This window comes from Acinonyx jubatus, chromosome D2, assembly GCF_027475565.1.
Source record: "Acinonyx jubatus isolate Ajub_Pintada_27869175 chromosome D2, VMU_Ajub_asm_v1.0, whole genome shotgun sequence".
Taxonomy (NCBI): domain Eukaryota; kingdom Metazoa; phylum Chordata; class Mammalia; order Carnivora; family Felidae; genus Acinonyx; species Acinonyx jubatus.
Genome location: NC_069393.1, coordinates 54,733,040 through 54,753,634, shown reverse-complemented (window position 1 = coordinate 54,753,634; position 20,595 = coordinate 54,733,040). Strand labels below are relative to the sequence as shown.

At 52.3% G+C, this 20,595-nt stretch overlaps 1 protein-coding gene across 1 annotated transcript in view; it reads left to right on the top strand.

Annotated features, from left to right (window-relative positions):
* Positions 1 to 20,595, top strand: part of SLIT1 (slit guidance ligand 1) — a 172,940-nt gene that overhangs the window by 140,615 nt on the left and 11,730 nt on the right. The window contains exons 22-30 of the mRNA XM_027062741.2: positions 1,319 to 1,387; positions 3,877 to 3,948; positions 6,402 to 6,473; positions 7,325 to 7,396; positions 14,689 to 14,852; positions 16,796 to 16,920; positions 17,212 to 17,309; positions 19,911 to 20,050; positions 20,236 to 20,329. Of these exons, the coding sequence (XP_026918542.1) occupies positions 1,319 to 1,387; positions 3,877 to 3,948; positions 6,402 to 6,473; positions 7,325 to 7,396; positions 14,689 to 14,852; positions 16,796 to 16,920; positions 17,212 to 17,309; positions 19,911 to 20,050; positions 20,236 to 20,329 (906 nt within the window). The remainder of the gene's footprint in view (positions 1 to 1,318; positions 1,388 to 3,876; positions 3,949 to 6,401; positions 6,474 to 7,324; positions 7,397 to 14,688; positions 14,853 to 16,795; positions 16,921 to 17,211; positions 17,310 to 19,910; positions 20,051 to 20,235; positions 20,330 to 20,595) is intronic.

The following is a 20,595-nucleotide window of genomic DNA, read 5'->3' as shown; positions in this document are numbered from 1 at the left end:
CAGGCTGTTTCTTTACAGGCACACCAACCACTGCAGTCCTTGTCCTGTGTCCCTCGCCCAGTTTTCTATCATCGTGTTAGTGTCCTGCTTCCTCCTTGGTGCCTCCTAGCCACCCTGAGCATAATGTGACAGGTGGAACAGCCTGGCTTCTTTGACTAAGGATGCTGAAGTTCAGAGGCTGGGAAAATCACTTGACTTCTCTAGGCCTCCGTTTTCCCAGCTCTTAAGTGGGGCCACTAGGGTGTGTTGAGAAGAGCCATTGAGAGGATCACGCGAGATGGGTGGGAAGTCACTTTGTGTGACCCAGAGTGATGGGTCAGGATGAGTAAAGCCCTGATTTTGCTGCTCTCTGGATCTTTGGGGGTGGCGGTGAGCCATCCTGAGGGCTGCAGTTGGCGGGGGTCCTGGACAGGGAGCCCAACGGGGGTTTCAGCTCCTGGCCCTTGGATCCCTGCTCAGTGAGGATGTCTGGGGGGATAGGGGACCTTCGCAGCATCTTGAATCCCAAGCTCCACCTTGTAGACATGGGGCACCTTAGGGAATGTTACAAGGACCTTTGGTGGGCTTGGCTTTGAGGACAACAACTTGGGCAGCAGTGTGTATAGTGGGTCCCAGAAGGGAGGCCAAGGTGGAGGAACAGATGGAGGCAGCTGAGGAGTCCAGGCGTGGGTGACAGTGTGCATTCAGGGGAGATGTGAGAGCGGAACACAGCACATGAGCAGAGACCAGTGGCAGGAGAGTCAGCAGCTGTGGGGTGCTGTTGAGTGAGTAGGAGAGTCACCTTGAGGGTCCTGAGCCTGGGTGGTTAGGATCATGGTGTGATGCTGAGGGGGTCAGGGGAACCAGTTTGGGTGTGAAAGCCCTGAGGTCAGGTTTGGGCAGGTTTGGGTCTGGGGCTCCCACGGGACCAGCCAGCAAGTGGAGGGAGGGCCTTGCTAGCTGGTGAGGGGCCTGGCAGGTGGACCTGAGGGGACTAGTGGCAGATCTGACCCGTCTGGCCAAGAAAACTGCAGGGCAGAGAGGGGAGAGAGAGGAGCCCAGCATTGAGCCCTGGGTAGCGCCCGCCAACAGGGAGGAGGCTGAGAGGGCGAGGCAGGGGCAGAAAGGAAGCCAAGGGAGGCTTTGTGTGTCAGAGCTTTTACCGAGTTCTTTGGGTGGCATCTACCCACATGCCTAAGAAACTGCATCTTTTCTCCTCCAGTTAGTGATTCTGGGCCAACTGTGTGGTCTGCATGTAGGAGAGGAGAGGAACTAGAAGGCCCTGGCTGCAGGGGAGGCTCCCCTAGCACCGCACTAACTGTTGTGTTCTGTCCTGTAGTTACTTGGATGGGAACCAGTTCACACTGGTTCCGGGACAGCTGTCTACCTTCAAGTATCTGCAGCTTGTGTGAGTATTCGGACCTCTGGAGGATCCCAAGCCTGCCTTAGAGGATGGCGGGGGCGGGGGCAGGGGGGGGGGGGCGCACTGGTATCTAACCCTCTGGCTCCAGCTTTTCTGGAATTCCCTACCACTCGGCTTCCAGCTCATCTGGTTTTTATTTTGCCCCTTCCCTCCCTGAATGTCCGTGCGTAGAACTGTGTTGCCACCTAGTGGCCATGCTTGGGAATGGCATGGTTCCTGGCTCCCTTGAGTTGGACCCTGTCCACTTCTCCCTAGCTTGTCACCCCAAGCCTCCATCTGGGCTGAATTATTGTTAATGAGGGTCATCCTAGCAAAGGAAGGGGGCCAGAGCAGAAGTAGAGGCTGATGGAAAACGCAGTCCATCCTTGGCCCCTAAACCAAACATGAAATACGACAGCTACAAATACACATCAGTGACTAAGTTTTTCTTCAGGCTAACATCTCTTTTTCTGTTATTTACACCTTTGAGCCTTTCCACTCCATGAAAATATATGAACTAAGCCTCAGAATAAACTTCATTTCTTCTCAGCTCTCCAACCTAATTAACACCTCTCTCCGATTGTCTTGGTGTGCTTATTGGCTAGATTCTCCCAAAAAGAAGTCCAGAGAACATTCCATGTTAGTTTGGCTTGGAGCAGTACTACTACTCAAAGTGTGGTCTATAGACCAATGGTCACTAGAGAACTGTTTGTAATGGGTCCACAATTAGATAAGAAACTTGCACCAGAATGTAAATCAGTGTCTTTCTTCCATCACTGAGAAGTGTCACTATGAAAAAAGCGTTCGCTAAACTAAGTTGTGTGTTTAGCGTCATAGGTGACTGCACTTTGGCACAAGGTCCTTGTTGTGGGACATTCAGTTCAGGGACTGGCTACTTTGAGTAGCACAGAATCTTGAAGCTCCAGTGGATCTGTCTTTGCTAAAGACCTAGCAGATGTGTTTTGACTGTTCCAATGGTGTGAGGGGTGGGAGGAGGGCAGTGATTTGGTGGCTGGTGACAGAGTAGCAAAGACATAGACGGCTTTTCTCTGGTCTAATTTGAGGCAGCTACACTGGTGGCTTGGATACCTTTGGGAGGAAAGGAGGGAGAGAGGGCCGATGTGGGGCCAGTCCTTGCCAATCAGAAGCAGGGACCACGCGGTGTGCCGAGAGCTCAGAGAGGAACTACAGTGTGGCCTGAGAACAATAGACCGGTCTTAAATGAAATGAGTTAGAGGAACATTTACTAAGAGGAAATGAAGTCAGGGCATGTGTGGGGGCCGGGGCAGAGGCAGAATTCACCAGTAGGCAGAGGGAACAGGGGCAAGAGAATTTCAGGAAGTGTAGCAAATCTATGCCAGGCACTTGGGAGGCAGTGAGGGAGAGGTGGGCCAGAGCCGGGAGCACCTAGCAGGTGGCTGGGATAATTTTTTAGGCAAATGAGAGCCACTGTGGGATTTGGCAGAGAAGTGGCCTAGTCAGATTAGTGTCTTAGAAAGATTGAGGTGGTGCCCGCATGTGTGGAAGATGGATAGAAAGGGGGCAAAGCTGTAGGGGAAAGAGGAGATACAAGTCTGAGACAGAAGCCAGGAAAAGAGATGGCTTGAGTAAGCAGAAATGAAGGAGGAGGCTGAGAGAGAGGAGCTGGGGCGGGGGTGGGTGGGGGGCGGGGGGGGGGGTTGGTTAGGGCAGTGTTTCTGGGTCCTTGGGGCTGTGGACTAGGTGGGTAGGGGGTAGGAAAAGTGCAAGATGTGGACTGGAGCTGGACTGTCTCTGGAGGGGAGTTCAGAGGCGAGGGCACTGTTGCACGCGGTGGGGAGTGAAGCCAGGAGCTTCCCGAGGCTCCCAGAGTGGACTAAAGGAAGAGGGTCAAGAAGGTAGGGTTGTCTGGGAAAGAAGCTTTACCAAGAGATAGAGGAGGCACGGCCAGGGAGGTGGGGGGGGGGTGGTGGGGGGGGAAGACAGGTGTCTGAGGATGGATGGGGTTTGAAAGGAGGTTTGAGAAGAGGGGTATCAGTTGTGACGGGGGGCGGGGTTACTTGATCACCCTGCTTCATTTGAAAAAAGGTGGTTATTGTCCCCTTGGTAGGACAGTAGGAGAGCCACGGAAGGAGCCTGTGTGAAGTACTAGCTAGAGAGAAAGCACAGAGCCCACTAGATCTGGTAGCTCCTTGGTGGGAGCATTTCCACGGTGGAAGGGGGCATGAGCCAGTCTGTCCTTGTGGGGGGCAGGGGTGGGGTGGGGAAAGGCAATGGAAACATGTAGCCCTGAGGACGCAGCGGGAGTTCAGGGAGCAGAGCAAAGGGCTGTCACTATTTGTGAACCAAGTGCCCCTCTCTACCACCACCCCAAGCCCCTGCAGCCACCTGGCTGGGGTGGGAGGCGGGCGGGGGGCGGGGGGCATGGACAGAGTGGGAGAGGGGAGGAGCCTGTAGCAGAGAGCCGGGATTGGGTTCTTCTTTCTTCTAAGCAGTGATGCTTTTGTCTTTTCCAGGGACTTGAGTAACAACAAGATCAGTTCCTTGAGCAATTCCTCCTTCACCAACATGAGCCAGCTGACCACTCTGTGAGTCCCAGTGGTGGGGAGGTGGAGAGAGGGCACGCGCGCTGTGTCACTGAGACTTTCTCCAAGCCCCACTGGTCACTCTTCATCTACCAGGGAGTGTGCCTGGCCTCACCAGCCAAAAAGAAAAAAAAAAACAAAACCAAATTTTTTTATTGTGAAATATAGCATACATACAGAAAAATGCAAAAAAATATAAAGTACAATTTAACAAATAACCATAAAGCTAGCACATGTGTAAATACCTAAGGCACAAAACGGAACACAGCACGCCCAAAAGTCCTTCCCCCAGCCCCTTCTTGATCATTTGTTCCCCCCTCCCCACCGTCTCCAGGAAGTCCCTCCCCTGACTTTTATGGTGATCATGTCTTTGATTTTCTTTATAGCACTGCCATCTACATATGCACTTCTACACAAATCAGTTTTATTTTTATGTAAATTGCATCATACAGGATGTATTTTTTTTTTTTTTTTTTGTACCTGGCTTATTTTATGTAGCATTATGTTTGCAAGGTCCACTCATGTGAAGCCGCGGTCTGGTCATTTTTACTGCTGTGTAGTATTCCTTTGTAGGAATATGTCATACCTTCCTTACCCATCTCACTATGGATGGATAGTGGGGTTGTTTCCAGTTCGGACTATTGTGAACGGTGCTTCCGAACACTTTTGTGCCCACATTCTGAGTTGTTTTAACGATCGCTTTAATTACATGCCAAGCAATCAGTTGGAAAGAATAACAAGCAGCCCGTATACTGGCTTGCAGCTTACGGGGGTATCTCACTCCCCTTCTCCACACCTCATTTTACAGATAATGTGCCAAGAACCTAAGAACTTTCCCTTGGGCTCCACCGTGGTCCAACATTAGAGCCAGTACCCCCAAAAAAGGATGGGGTCGTGACCCAGCCAGACCCCCAGGAGCAGAAGGTGGGCCCGAGGCCATGAAATTCTGGTTCTAGGTTACCCACCTGCACTTACTTGCTCCAGAGTCTTCTCATCAACTGGTTCCCATTTCGAAGTCTTTGTGAGCCTGGATGTGAAGCTGCCATCAGCCAGGGAGGTCCTGCCCACCAGGGGCCGTTTGGCAATGTCTGAAGCATTTTCGGTGGTCAAAGCTAGAGCAGGGGCAGGCGAAGCCCCCAACACCTTGTGGGCAGAGGCCAGGATTTTACCCCTACACACTGTAAAATGCCCAGGGCAGCCCCCCAACAAAGAATTGTTGGTAGTGCGGGGCTGAGAAGTCCCGGTCTCAGTGGTTCCGGCAGCTGCCGGGGGAAACAGAACCCATTCCTGTGACAGGAGCACACCCCTGCTCTCATTATTATTTGAAAATAGCCCTAGTGAGGTACAGTCAGCATAAAAGAAACTGTACATGCTTGCGGCAAATAAGGATACATCCTGACTTACGTTCACGTCCTTGGAACCATCACCACGATGAACACGGAGACCCCTTCCGTCACCCCCAGAAGCCTCCTCACACTCCTTCTGCCCGGCCCCTCCCAACACCCCCGTCCCAGGGCCGCCACCATTCGGCTCTGTGGGTGAGTCCGCATCGCCTAGGGTTTTGCATGTTTGGGATCGTGCAACGATACTCCTTTTTGTTTGGCATCTTTCAACCCACACAGTTACTCCGAAATTCCCCCATGTCACCGCACGTATGGGTAGTTCCTTCCTTCTTGTCAGCAACTAGTGATGTCCCACTGTATGGCTGCACCGGAGTGTCCCTGTCCCTCCGCTGACAGACATCTGGAGCTATCACGAGTATCACCTCCCTTGTTGTCAACCTGCCCATCTGCCCTTGGTGGATTCATTTATTTGGAAGCATTTGGGGAGAGTGGGTTAGCCTGTGGACTCTGGAAACTGAGAAGCTGAATTAAAAACCCCGCTTACTGACTTAATTGCGCCACCCTGGCGAAGTTCTTTCACCTTGCAGGGCCTCAGTTTCCCCATCTTTACGACGGGGGTAGTCATGGTGCCCTCGTCACCACCACAGCTTCCCAATGTTAGATTACTAGCTGGGCCTGGACCTCACCGGTCCACTCTGGAAGTGAGGCAGGTCCTGGTCCGGTGTCCACTTCACGGGGACCCTGCCTCTGGCCCTTGCTGGAGTGGCCTCCACGAGGAAGTGCACCCAGTCTCCTTACTGAGGCCTCCCTGGGAGCCGGGCACCGCGCTGAGGGCTTCACCTGGGCCATCTCCCCTTACCCGCAGAAAAACCCTATCAAGTTGTCATTGTTTTTGTCCCTGCTCTGCCGCTGAGGGAGCTGAGAGGCATAAAAGGGTTAGGGGACAGGCCCGGGTCACAGGGCTGACTAGGCCAGGAGCTCAGCCCACACCCTCTTCCACGCTCAGGCCTCCCTCATTTTGCTGCTGAGCCAGCCTGCAGGGGCCTGGTCAGCAACATGGCGCCCCCCCACCCCTGTCCTGCTCCCTCCCTCACCCTCCCTCTCATCCCACAGGATTCTCAGCTACAACGCCCTCCAGTGCATCCCTCCACTGGCCTTCCAGGGGCTGCGCTCCCTGCGCCTGCTGTAAGTCTCTTCATTCTTCATTCCTCTAAAGAGACCCACCCCACAGAGGACCTGCAGCCCACCTGGTGGGTAGAAATGTCTCCATGTCTGTGGCCCCAGCAGAGCCAACAGTGTCCAAAGCTGGGAGGCCTGTCCATTTCCATTCAAGCCCCTCACGGAGGCTGAAGAGTGAACGGAAAACTCTGAGAAATGGGGGTTGCTGTCTGCCCCACTTTGTGTTTTGGGGGAGCAATGGGAGGTGGGGGCATCCAAGATAAGGTAGCCTCTTGTTTGCATGTGAGTTTCCGGTTCCAGTGGAGATTGTTGGCAAGAGCTTTGTGAACCTTTCCTAAGAATTCCCACTGGGAGTTTTTGCCCTGTGATCAAAGTCCTCTGTCGCGGCTGTTACGAAGGCCTCTCAAGTATCTGCATGAATCCTCCGGCAGCCCTGCCTGGGGCAGGGTGACATTCTTTATCCCCAATCTACGGCTTGCCATAGTAACTTTTTTTTTTTTTACCAGGAAGGACCTTCCCCCCCTACCTCCCCCCCACCCAGACTTGCTGGCGGAGTGAGGGAGGGCACAGGGTCAGGGCCTTGCGTTCCATTTGTCATGTAAACGGAAATGGTGCTTTGAGTTATTTGTGATGGCAAAAACAAGTCCCCGAGAAGGGCTTCGGCACAGGGTTATCTACTTGGATTACGAGGCGCTCCCTCTCCCTTGCCGGTGGCCGGCAGGGTGGGGTCTCTGAGGGGGGCACCGGGTCCCTCTAGCATTGACCTTGACCAAGACCCAAGGATAAGCATGACACACTCCATCAGTTCTCAACTCTCTGTCCCTGGACGAGGCACTGACAGCCTCTTCTCTCCTCAGGTCCCTGCATGGCAATGACATCTCCACCCTCCAAGAGGGCATCTTCACAGACGTGACCTCCCTGTCTCACCTGTAAGTAACCCCGGCCCAATTCTCGAGGCCTCTTTGGATGTAAAAAGAACTTGTATTCCAAGAAACATGCCCCCCCCACCATCTTCTGTAACTGTCAAAGTTTGTGGCTTTTGCCCTGAAACAAGTTTAGCTTGTGAACTTCAGATACTCCCCATCTCATACTCTTACACATTCGGTGTTTCGTCAACACAGCAATGGAATCTGAGAACGGTTCTTCATACGCAGTAATAAAAGTGGCGATGGCCATTTATTGACCGCCTCAGCTAATTTAGTCCTCACAGCGATCCTATAGCATAGGCACAATTATTCCTATCCTACACACGGGGAAACAGGCCCAGAAAGTGTGAGAAGCTTGCCCAACGTTGCATAGGTGGTGGGGGCTGGGGTCTTCTGTCTCGAAATCCCATGCTCTTAAGCAAGACACCACACTTGGGCCTCTCCCTTCACGGGGTGGGGGATAAGCTCTGGAAATTTACTGCCCCCAAGAAGTGGTATAATGAGATGTAGAATTGCTTCCAAAACCATGTAGCTGGCAGTACTATGTGGATTTTTAAAAAGCAGTATGCCCAGTTCCTCGCAAGGGTAAATGTGGAATTACCCTGTGACCTGGCAATTCTACTTCTAAGTGTGTACCCCAAATAATTGAAAGCAGATTCTCAAAACAGATACGTGGGGCTCCTGGGTGGCTCAGTCGGTTAAGTGTCTGACTCTTGATTTCGGCTCAGGTCATGATGTCACAGTCATGAGACTGAGCCCATGTCTCTCTCCCTCTCCTGCTACCCACTCCCTCATTAATGCTCTAAACAAACACACAAATAAATCTGAAAACAGATACTTGTACGACCCATGTTCATAGCGGCATTATTCACGCAATAGGCAAAAATCAGAAAGCACTCAAGTGTCCATTGATGGATGAGTGGATAATGTGATATAGACATACAATGGGATCTTTTTTTTTTTTAATTTTAAAGTTTATTTTGGAAGAGAGAGAACGAGCAGGATAAGGGCAGGAAGAGAGGGGGACAGAGGATCGGAAGCAGGCTCTGTGCTGACAGCAGGGAGCCTGATGCGGGGCTCAAATTCATGAACCGTGAGATCATGACCTGAGCTGGAGTCAGACACTTAACAAACTGAGCCACCCGGGCGCCCCCATACAATGGTATCTTATTCAGCCTTAAAAAGAAATGAAACTCTGTCACCTGCGACAAACATGGATGAACCTTGCAAACATGCCAAGTGAAATAACCCAGACGTTACAGGACAAACATCGTATGATTCCACCGATACGAGGCCTAGGAAAGTCAAATCAAAGCTACAGAAAGGAGAATGGTGGCTGACAGGTGCTGGGAGCAGGGGGGAAATGGGGGATTTTTGTTCAGTGGGTACAGAGTTTCTGTTTGGGGTGATGAAGAGTTTTAGAGCCAGATCGTGGTGATGGTTGCACAACATTGTGAGTGTTCATGATGCTACTGAACTGCACACTTTTGCCATTTGGAGAAGATGGGGAAAGACTTTCTAGGAGGAGGGAACAGCATGGGCAGAGGCGAGAAGGCAAGAAAGTAAATGACATATTCAGGGATGCTGTGTTGTCCAGCATAGGACATACAGGGTTTGGTTGGGCAAGGAGTGTGGGGTCGGAAGAGACGAATCTGGAAAGGAACATTGAATTCCATTGTGAAGGGCCTTTTGTGTCACACTAAAGAGTTGGGACTTTATTTTACAGATAGAAGGGAATTGTGGAAGAATTAAGTCGCAGAAAACTCCTGGAAAGCTGTGGTGACATGTGGAGGCTGGCTGCATGGGATGAGGCAGGAGGGAGCCTGGCTGGAGATGGTGGGTCAAGACAAAGGCCAGGCCGGGGCTGTGTGGATCACTGCTCTCGGTGACTCCTGGTCAACAGGGCCGTGTTTCCATCTGCGTTTGGTAGTTAGTGGTGGTGAGCTCAGATTTTGCGGATGTTTGGAACTCTGGGGACCTAAATTAGAGACACTTCTCTCCAGAGGGCATTTGTGCTTGTCTTCACGGGCACCAGGGTCTGCCCTGCTCTGGGCCCACGCACCGCCTTTCCTCACCCCCCTGCTATGACAAGGGCCTGCTTTAGCTGCCCACACCCCCAACACCACTTGCCAGGCAAGGCCTCTTCAAGCATCTGGTCCACCTTTCTTGCCTTTGGATTCCCCCTTCACGTATCTCCTGTACTTGGGACTTAAGTGTGCAGTTGACTACCCGTCCTTCTTCCTGATGAAAACTGAACAATATCCAAGTCCATTCTGATTTTGACTCTAGCTCAAAATCTAGAGGCCTCGTTTTTCAAGGGGGAGGTGGGAACAAACAGCATGTTTTCTACAAACAAAAAACCAGAGCTGCCAAACAACTGTTGAACCAGACGCATCTATAAATTCAGACTTTCTTTGGGAGAACAGTGACATCAAGCCAAAAAGCCAGATCCAATCTGGAAGAAATAAAGCAGGAGGTAGAGATCCGTTAAGCAGCAATTGTAGAACAGGGTGTCGGCATTGCGGATTAGATGTGTTTGTTCACTGCATCCAAGCCCCTCTCTCTACAGGGCAGCATCTGCGTGAAAGAAAGCTTCCAGTGAAGCAGCGTCACGAATAAGGTCTGCCTTCATACCCAGGGTCTCAAATGGAACTAGGCAGCAGCCTGGGACTCGTGCGTGTGCTTGTGTTCAGGTGTGGGTGCACGCGCGGTACTGAGGACACGTGTACGTGTGCACACACGTGTCCACCATCTGCCCCGCACAGGAGAGCCGTAGCTGTTCCATAAGGATTTCTCGAGCACTTGCAAGGAGTCAGGGAATGGTACCAGGACGGCGTAGGCTCACCGCATTCCGCTTGGCTTCACAAGTGCCGTGTGCAATCTGAAGCGGGGGGAGGCACCCACGGCTCTGTAACAAGTCAGGGGTTGCCCAAGAGTTAGCATCCGGAGTCCCTGGCTCCTGGAGTGCCCTCTGTTCCTCCTGTGACTCTTGCCCGGGCCTCTCCTCTTCACTAGCAGTATGTGGGAGGCGGGGTGAGCAGGTGCAGTGGAGGCTGAGGTCCACCACATTCAGTCTCCTTGAACTTCAGGAATCAGGACGTGTGGCGTTAAGTTCCTTGTTCTGTCATTGACTTGCAGTGGGATCCCAGACAATTCATTCTTCTCTTTGGGCCTCTTTCTTTCCTGTACCAAGGTTATTTCTAAGGTCCACCGTGGTCCATATGCCATAGTGATTGTAAGCATCCACACTGCCCTGGGTTCGCTCTGCTGTGGTTTACTTTTATATTTACTTTGCAGTTAGTTCAGTTTTCATCCATTTGTCCGTCCATCCATCCATCCATCCATCCATCCGTCTCTTCATCAACAAATATTCACTGTGTGCCAGATCCTGTGCCAAGGTTCTCCAACATCTTTCGTCATTTCTATAATCTGGCATTTTGTGGCCTCTGACTTACTGCGTGCTGGGAAGCTAGATCCCGAATTCACTAAGAATGCTGTGTGAAAAAGTAAATATGGTGGGGCACCCGGGTGGCTCAGACAGTTAAGTGTCCAACTCTTGGTTTCAGCTCTGATCATGATCTCACAGTTCATGTGATTGAGCCCCCTGTCAGGCTCTGCACTGACAGCTCAGAACCTGCTTGGGATTCTTTCTGTCTCTCTCTCTCTCTCTCTCAGCCCCTCCCCTGTTTGAGTACCTAAGTGTGCCCTCTTTCTCTCAACATAAAATAAATAACTTTAAAAAGTAAATATGGAATGATTAAGTAGATCATACTATGCCCACAGGACAGAATAGCAAGTAGTTAATTGTAATTACGGCATCACAATTTACTATTTGATGACAACACAGGATAAAGAAGACTGTATACTCTGATTTCACTGAGGTACACGTGTGAACACAAGAACTGGAAGGAAATCCACAAAAATTAAACTGGTTACATTTCTGGGATGATGGGGGAACTCTTTTCTTTTTGCATTTCCTTTGCTTTCACAGTGGGCTTTGTGCATTCTGCATGGTCCTGGCAGGTGTTCATTCGCAAACGGGTGTCAGGCACAGCGGGGGTCGTGGTTCCTGCTCCCAGGGAGCCTCAGTGCAGCGGGCGACAGTGATGCACACAAATAGATTGCCCGAGAGGAGGGTGGGCGGAGGGGGTATAGCTCAGGTGAGGGAGACGTGGAAGTTTCAGTATGTGCTAAACTCTACCGTTGGCCGCTCTGTGAAACAGCACAGGAAAAGCTATTTTGGTCCCCGTTCCGTTAATGGAAGCCCAGCGGGGCCTTGGCAGGAAGACACCAAGTATCTTCTGTTTCAGCTATTTCCAAGATACACCAAAGATCAACAACACAGGATTATTTCTACTTTTGCCCGGGTGTCAGCCTGAACCCACAGTCCTTTTGGATCGACGAGCGGCCTGGCTGCGGTCCCCACCGCGGCCCTCGCTCAGCCGGGCCTGTGACTTGCCACTCCACACCGAGCTCGCAGTCACTCCCGGTGGGAAAAGTGGCCCCCAGGTGAAACCACTGAAGTGGTCTCAAAACCCCAGCCTCTGGGTGAACCAAAGTGTGAAAGGTTGAATTCGGGTGTGGCTCCGAGTCTGTTCTCCAGAGAAACAAGGAAAATACGTTGGCCCCACTGGAATTTACTTTTGAAGAGCTTTATATTGACTTTGGTGCTTTCTGTTATTCTTTATTTCTGCTTTTATGTGAAGAATCGGAAAGGGACACTTGGATTTGAGGCGCACTTTTCCTGCCATTTATTGAGGGGCTGCTCTCTGGGGACTGGAACTCTGGCAATCCTGGCCTGTCAAGGCATCCACGGTCACAGTGACCTCGGCCGCGAAATGAGCTACAGGACTTGAAAAAAGTCATTCGTAATACACTTTAAATTCGTGGCCCATTACCAGACCACGACCCTGCGGTGCATTACAAAACATATTTTACAATAAATTCTACATTTGCCTCTTGAATAACATAATCGCATTACCTTGCACTTTTTACGTGAAAACCATTACTCTGGTTCATGTAACCATTTTAGAGCACAATTTTTGGTATTCCTGTGCTTTTTAAAAAAGACTTTGTTGTTGTTGCCGTTAACACACTGCAGCGTCAGAAAATCAAGGCACCCCAGCTTCCTGTACCTCTGAGCGGCCCCGGCCCCGTTCAGTGGCAAAGGGAAGGCGTCTCCGCTGTCCTGTGAGCCGGGCTGGATGTTGTCAGCAAATCAGGACAGAAAAAATTAAACACACGTTGAGGTTGAACTGGCCTTCTTTTCCACGCTGCGTTATTCCCTTGGTGCCCATTTTAGGTTATTGGTGCTTGTCTTTCTGCCCTCCTCCAGGCTGCAGGCTCTTTAGCGCGTCGTAAAGTGAGCCCCGGAGATGTGAGGCGGGCTGCTCAAGGTCACCGGGCAGTGAGCAGCTGCGCCGGCCCCAGTCCAGGTCTCGCTCAGCCGCTTTGTAAGACTGCGAGGTCGTCAGCGGCGCTATTTTGGGGAACTCCTGCTCAGGGTTGCTGCTGCTTTCATCAGACCGAACGCACTTCGGGGGGGTCCACGTCCTCTCTGCTGCCCAGAAACAGGTGGAAGAGGGCAGCGCGTCTATTTGGTGCTTAATAAATGAGCCCAGTCTCGCTAACGTCACAGGCCTTATATTTTCAAAATAACGTTGATATAAACGAACCTCCGGCCCAGGCTCTGATTTTTCTATTTGCTAGGCCGAGGAACTCTACCCCCTACCCTCCCCTGCCCTGTCTCTGACCCATCTCTAAATCTCCCGCTGTGAGTCAGTGAGATGCTGCAGTTGTCCGCTGGTTGGTAAACCCTACAGAGTTGGCTGTGTGGTGTCGGTGTCGGGCGGGGATGGGAGGGAGCAGGCATGGCCTTATGCCGCAGGCGGGTGTGAACCGATGCCACCTCGTTTTGGAGGGCCTGTGAACACCCAGCATGCATATCCTCCGCGATCTAGAAGTAGAAGCCTGCTTCTGGGCATCTGTGCTAGAGCAATGCTCACACCTCCCAAAGAAGCATGGACAAGAGTATTCGCTGCCTTTGGAAACAACCAGGATGCCTGGCAACAGGGACATTGCTCAGTAAGCTAGATGTCCATTACTTTGGGATGCCAGGAAGTCCTTGGACAAAATGAGGTGGATCCATTTATGCTGATCTGGAAGGATCTCCAAGACATGTCACTTGGTGACAAAAAGCTGCCTGGGGACGATGTGCAGTAGGTGGATATAATTTGTGAAGAATCTTCTACGTCGCTATGGGAGAGGAGCGGGAAGCCACACGCCTGAGCGCGGTGACCATGTGGCCGTATGGCCATGGGTCCTTCTGACGTGGTAGAGGCACCGGGTGCAGCTTTTCTTTGTGATGTGGGTGTAGTGTAGTTCATTTCAGGCTGTTACAAACAAGGCTGTGATCAGTCCCACCGCACAGACACCTTTATGCACCTGTAGAGGTGTATCTGTGAGATAAACTTCCAGGAACAGAATTGCTAGGTCCAAAGGCAACTGCATGGGTGATTTGATAGATATCACGAGGTTCCCTCTGTCAGAGTTACACCATTTTGCTCTCCCGTCAGTAACAGGAACATGCCTTTCTGAAAAAAATGAAGGTGACATTCACATAAGATCAAATGAACCATTTTGGTGTGTAAAATTCATGGCATTTAGTATGTTTACCACGTCGTGTGAGGTGGAGACTTCTGTGCGCAGTTTGTCAAAGTAGTTTAGACTGAGAATGCGTTCGTGGGCTCCTTGCTTAGTTAAAAATGAAAAGAAGAATAACAGTATGGGCTTCAGAGTCAGATCCAGACCCTGGATCCAGAGCCTGCCCTTCATTCGTTGTGTGACCCCAGGGAAATGACTTATCCCCTGTGAGGCTCAGTTCCCCCTGTTTGAGGTGGAGGAGAGAGCTTACCCCGTGGGCTCGTGAGGATGTCGGATGCTTGGCTGTGGGAAAGCAGCTGGTTCATCCCAGCGGTAACTGGTGACTCCTTCCCCTCCGTGCTCTCTGGAGACGACACACTGATGGCCTCTGGCCCCAACGGCGCCAGTTCAAGTCTCACCTCCCCGCTTTGTGCCTCAGCCTTTCTGAGACTGGTGCAATGTGCGCAGTGGGGAGAGTGGGGTGTGGGAGGACTCGGAAGCCAACACGTAGGAAGTGCTTAGAGCAGCACTGGCTACACAGGAAAGGCTCATGTAAGGGGGCTGTTGGGATTTTTGCCAGCCCGTGGCTGAGTGCGCCCGGTGGGTGAAGGAGCCCATTATAGATGCCTGCTTCTCTCTGCTCTCTGACTCAGGGCCATTGGTGCCAACCCTCTGTACTGTGACTGTCACCTCCGCTGGCTGTCTGGCTGGGTGAAGACGGGCTATAAGGAACCGGGCATTGCCCGCTGTGCTGGGCCCCCGGACATGGAGGGCAAGCTGCTCCTCACCACGCCTGCCAAGAAGTTTGAATGCCAAGGTGAGGCCAGGAGCACGAGAATGGGGTGGTGGGTACAGGGTTGCATCCCGCCCACCTGCTGCTGGGAGCCCATGAGACCTGCCTAATCCTGGAAGGGCATTCCAGGAGCTCCTGTGTCCCTGTGGTGACCCGCTGGATGGGGGGTGGTCAGGTGGCAGGAACGAGGCACCTGCTGCTTGTTAGTATGGCCGCCTTCTAGTCCTGACGTACAACGAACAAAAAAAAAGCCAGGCAGAAAATCTCAGGCTGTAAGGGCCTTAATCCCTCCCTGGGGTTATGTAAGGAAAATAAAAATAGCAGCAGCGTTTCTGGAAGCTCCAAGCCTCTCAGCAGCGGGAGTGCTCGGGCCTCTCTATGGTAGGAATTGTGCGCGGCAATTAGCTTAAACCCCGAGCCGCTGGACCCAGCTGCCGCTCGCCTGACATTTGCAGAAATACAGGGACTTGAGTGTGATTGGAGACTCGCTCACGCTTTGCTCTGAAGCTGCCTCACTTAGGGCATCTGTAAATACTCATTCGGAGGTTGATTGACTGATTGACTGACAGCCCGGGAGCCCAGCTGAGCCAAGGGAGGCGGCTGAGGCCTGCCCCAAGCCCAGCTTTGTGTGCTGGGGGCCGCCTGGGGGGTGCAGCCCCTGCCCTCTGCAAGCTCACAGACCTCCATCAAAAATGAAACTGACATGGGGCGCCTGGGTGGCTCAGTCGGTTAAACATCCGACTGCGCTCAGGTCATGGTCTCACGGTTCGTGAGTTCAAGCCCCTCGGGCTCTGTGCTGACATCTCAGAACCTGGAGCCTACTTCAGATCTGTGTCTCCCCCTGTCTCTTGCGCTTGGTCTCTCTCCATCTCTTAAAAAATGAATAAGTGTTTAAAAATTTTTTTTTAAAAATGAAACTGACAGCCATAGGTTAATGGCTACCTTCCATGAAGGATGTTGTCACAGGGGTAACGGTTCAGAGGGACCTGATCTGTGGCTTGCCTGTTGGGAGCGAAACATTTGCTCAATATTTATTTAATGGGGTGGGGTTGACACTGGTAAGTTTTTTTTTTTTTATTTTATTGAAATATAACATGCATAATAGCAAGATACACAGATCATAAGTGAATGGCTTGCTGAATTTTCACAGACTGAACGAACATACCAGGGATCAAAACACAGAACCCCATCAGTGCCCGGGAAACCTGCTCATGCTTCCTTCCAGTCATCACTGAAAAGTGTTTGTTTCTCTTAATGCTCATACCTCTTCAGCAGAACCAGTATTTCTCCTTTTCTAGAAGGAGTCCTAAGCGGACACCTGAGTTAACAAGCTAGTTCTATTTATTCTTGTGAGGGCCTAATGCCCCGCACAGGTGGTGCCCCAAGCAGCCTGGCTGCTGGCTCCTCGTCCACCTCCAAGTTCAGGGAAGAGGACCAGTGGGTCCTGGAGGGGCTGGGGAAGGCCTTGCCCGTGGTGACAGGAGAGGGTTCTTTCCTGTTCAGCCTTGGAGAGAAACATCTCAAAGACAAATGGGCTCTTTGCTCCTAAGCATGGCCTCTCACGGAGCTGTGTCCCCTCCTTGCCAAGGCGGCTGCCCTCAGTCTTCTGCTCACCGTGACCACGCTGGGGAGCGAGAGCCGGCTTCAGTGATAGTGATTGTGATGCCCTCACGCGGACGGCTTTGCCCTGACGCCGTGTGGGGGCTCCTTGGGCGTCCAAAGCCTGCCTGTTAAGCACTTTTCAGATTAGCTTATTTAGCCAATATGGCCCCCAAGGCAGGTGCTGTTATTAACCACACTTTACAAAGGAGGGTCTGGAGGCCCGGAAGGTGGGCTTAGAAAGGGGGCGTGAACCAGACGCAGAGGAAATAAAGGGAGGGCTGAAATCTCCTTGGGGAGAGAGCTTCCAGCACTGTCTCTGAGGCTGTCCGGCCCTGCCCTCCCCTGATACCTACCCCCTGCCTCAGGTCCCCCCGCGCTGGCTGTCCAGGCCAAGTGTGATCCCTGCTTGTCCAGCCCGTGCCAGAACCAGGGCACTTGCCATAATGATGCCCTTGAGGCGTACAGGTGTGTCTGCTCCAGCGGCTATAAGGTGAGTGGAAGCTGGGGCTGGGGAGGAGGAGGGCTGTTCGTTCAAGATCAGGTGGGGCTGTGCTGTCTTGTTCGCCACTTTGCCCACAGTGCCCAGGGCAGCTGCTTGAGGGAATGTTTAGTCAATGACCCAGCCTGAATGAATGAATGAGTGAACGAATGAATGAACAGGTAGCTCTCGGGACAGGGAGGCCTGCTGCTGAGTGGGCTGGCTGTCTCTGTCGGCTCACACCAATCCCTGGGTCCCTCTGAGGTCCTCCTCACTCACTGTCCCCCTCTCCCACCTGCCCAGGGCCGTGACTGCGAGGTGTCCCTGGACAGCTGTTCCAGCAGCCCCTGTGGAAACGGCGGGACCTGCCACCCACGGCAGGGCGAGGATGCTGGGTTCACGTGAGTTGCCTGGAGAGGCTGGAACCTGGTGGGTGGGATGGCCCGGGCCTCCCTGTGTTGGAGGAGGAGGTGGGGGTGTGCTAGAGACCCCTCCATGCCTACCCATCACAGGTCCCTGCTGCCCAGAAAGATGCAGGCCTGCCAGGCTCACAGCAGCAGGTAGGGCGGGGGCTCGGAGCTACACTGCCCGCCCCTGCTCCAGGCCCCTCCCTGTTCGTGCCAGGTGCCAGAGGGCCTTCTGATGGCACTGGGAGTCCATGGCCAAGGCCATGTGCAGTGGCAGTGCTAAGGGGCAGTTTAGGGGTGTTTTAAACCCCTATAATCTCCACTAACCCCAAGGCCTCCAATTGGAAGTCAACCACCTGCTTGCTGTGCCAGGGCTGCCTGACGGCAGGCCCCCAGCCAGCTCCTTGGTATCAAGCAACCCACCCCCCACCCCCAGAGGTGGGAGCAAGTCCTTGTCTCCTCCCGATAGTCCCGCCTCCTGCTAGCAAGTACGGGGCCTCCTGCTATGGTCTCCTGGGTCATACAGGTCACACCTGGGCGGCCGGGCCTCCTGACTCTTCTCTGAGCTCACCACACAAGCCCCCACCCACTCTGCTTTCCCCCAGGACCCCTCCACGAGCCCCCCACCTTCCCAGAGCCCTCCTGGACCCAGAGCTTTTCAGAGGAACACACAGTATTTAGTTACTGAAAATAAACTGCCGGCCGAACAAATTTCCTCTTCAGAAAATGATGAGTCTACTTAGCAGGAATGGCCAAACCTGTCTCTGCAGACCTAAATCACCAGATGTGAAAAATAAAACACTAAACAGCCTCTCCCAGGTCGTCACCTTGGAAACGGCGTCCATACAATAGGCTCTGTCCAACCCCCTCCTCATTGATAGACTCCAGGGGCAGGGTTCTGTGGGGAGCTAGGGGAGCCCCCTCAGACGCTTCCCGCTAGGTAGGCCCCGAAACAGTGCGCTTCAAACCTTTTTGCTCACGTGCCCCCACGAAACTTAATTCCATCCCCTCTCACACGCTCTTACACTGACGGCTGGAATTTTTCGTGGTAAGTTGAACTTTGCATTGCAAGGGAGGTTAATTTCCAGGATATTGTAAATATTAACATTGAAAGACCTCACTTTTTACTTCACTCTCATCACTTGCCAGTGGAATCTGAATAGCGCAGCAATTTGATACACTTAAAGATTACACCCACAAGCTCCTGTTTTAACTGCTTAAACGTCTTCCCTCTCTTTCTCCTCCAACTAGTATTTCCATTTTACTCCCCAACCCCGCCTCCATTTTTGTTCGCATGTGATCTGTTGTGATGCTAGAGAGTCTGTTTATTGAGCACGCTGCCATACTTCTTTGCCACCAACATGGGAATGTAAGTTTAAAGTTTTTTTTTTTATTTCTTGTCACCATAAACTTCTGATGAACGGTTTCTTTTTCAGAGTCGTCATTACAATAATCAATGATATACACTTGATCAGAACATAACTCCGCTACAAAATTTTATTGATAATTATTACAGATAACAGGTGGAGCTTTTTGTGTGTAATTTTCTGATTCATGTGTCCCAGGGTGAATATGACAGAGTGAGGACTCGGCATCCAATATATTCCTTTATAAAAATATACGTATATAGCTATAAATGCTGAGAAAGAGTTGTTGAAATAAATCATTGGGATTAGACGTTTTATTGTAGCATGCCATTCAATTATTTGAAACCCTTCCAAGATTATATACCAAAAACCCCAGAGTGATCTGTCATCAAAAATTATTTTTATTTTTTAATTTTGTTTAAAGTTTATTTATTTTGAGGGGGGTTAGGGGCAGAGAGGAGAGAGAGGGAATCCCAAGCAGTCTCCATTCTGTCAGTACAAAGCCTGACACGGGTCTTTGTATGAACCCGCTAACTGTGAGATCATGACCTTGGCTGAAGAGTCGGACGCCGACTGAGCCACCCAGGTGCCCCCAGAAATTATTTTAATGCTCGGTCAATTCTTAGTTGTCCCTTTATCTGGTGCCTGAGGGTTTTAGGCTCCAGGCACGTCCCCACCTTGGACTGCAGTTGGGAGATGTGCACGTGCCTTTCTGAAGTTCTGGGTAGGTCTGTTTAGGGAAGTGTTTGTGCAGGACTTGAAGATCTGGAAATCAATTTCTCAGACATCTCTGACCCACAGATCTCTTGGCAAACCGCAGGTGCTCCCCCAGCTGGAAGATCACTGGTCTCCGGGACCCTCCATGAGCTGATTCCTGTTTATCCCCCAGCCCTGTTCTCGCCTCATCCCTGACATATGGGCTAGGTGTCCTCTGCCTCTTTGTCCTCATCTCCCCGGCCTCAGTGTGGCCCCATCCTGGCCTCTCCTCTGGTTGCCGGTCTCCTTGTCGTCTCCCCGGCTAGACTGAGGGAGCCCCCAGAGTGCAGGACTGTCTTGTTTACTCTAACCCCAGTGCCTAGCACGGACCTGGCCAGGAGTGGGGACCAAAGCTCTGGGATGATGATGGTCACAGGTGGACACAGGCTTCCACAGTGCCTCAGGAAGGCTGCTGCCCTGGCCCTGCCCACCTGCCCGTCTCTCCTCACCTGCCCCCCCCCCCCAACCTCAGGTGTTCCTGTCCCACTGGCTTTGAAGGACCGACCTGTGAGGTGAATACGGACGACTGTGTGGAGCACACATGTGCCAATGGGGGCACCTGTGTGGATGGCGTGGGCAACTACACCTGCCAGTGCCCCCTGCAGTATGCGGGTAAGCGTGGTGGAGTTTTGGCATCTGTGGGGAGAGGTGGGCAGGTATGCCTGCCCTGAGCCCCGTTCCTGTGGGCAGGAGGGCTGGGGCCCTCCCTCAGTGTCTACAGGAGGCTTCTGCCGGGCCAGCTGCCTGGCAGAGATTGGGGCAGCTTCTCTCCTGCCTCTTCCTCGTTCTTTCCCCAGGAAGGGCCTGTGAGCAGCTGGTGGACTTCTGTTCTCCAGATTTGAACCCGTGTCAGCACGGAGCCCAGTGCGTGGGTACTCCAGATGGGCCAAGGTGAGTGTTGCCCATTTCCAGGGCCAGGCAAGGGCATGGGCCTTGAAGTCCCCTCCCCTCTGGTCTCCCCATTCTGTTTCTTTACTTTGTCAAGTGAGTTTGGTCTCAGCTTTACGAGGGTTCAGGGTGGTGGCGGCCGCAGCTTTGGTCAGACAGACCTGGGTTTACAGCGTGACGCTGAATGGATGCCTTGACCGCCTGAGCCTGTTTTCTCGTCTGCAAACTGGGCACCCGGTGTCTTCCTCGTGGGGTGGTTGTAAGGGTCA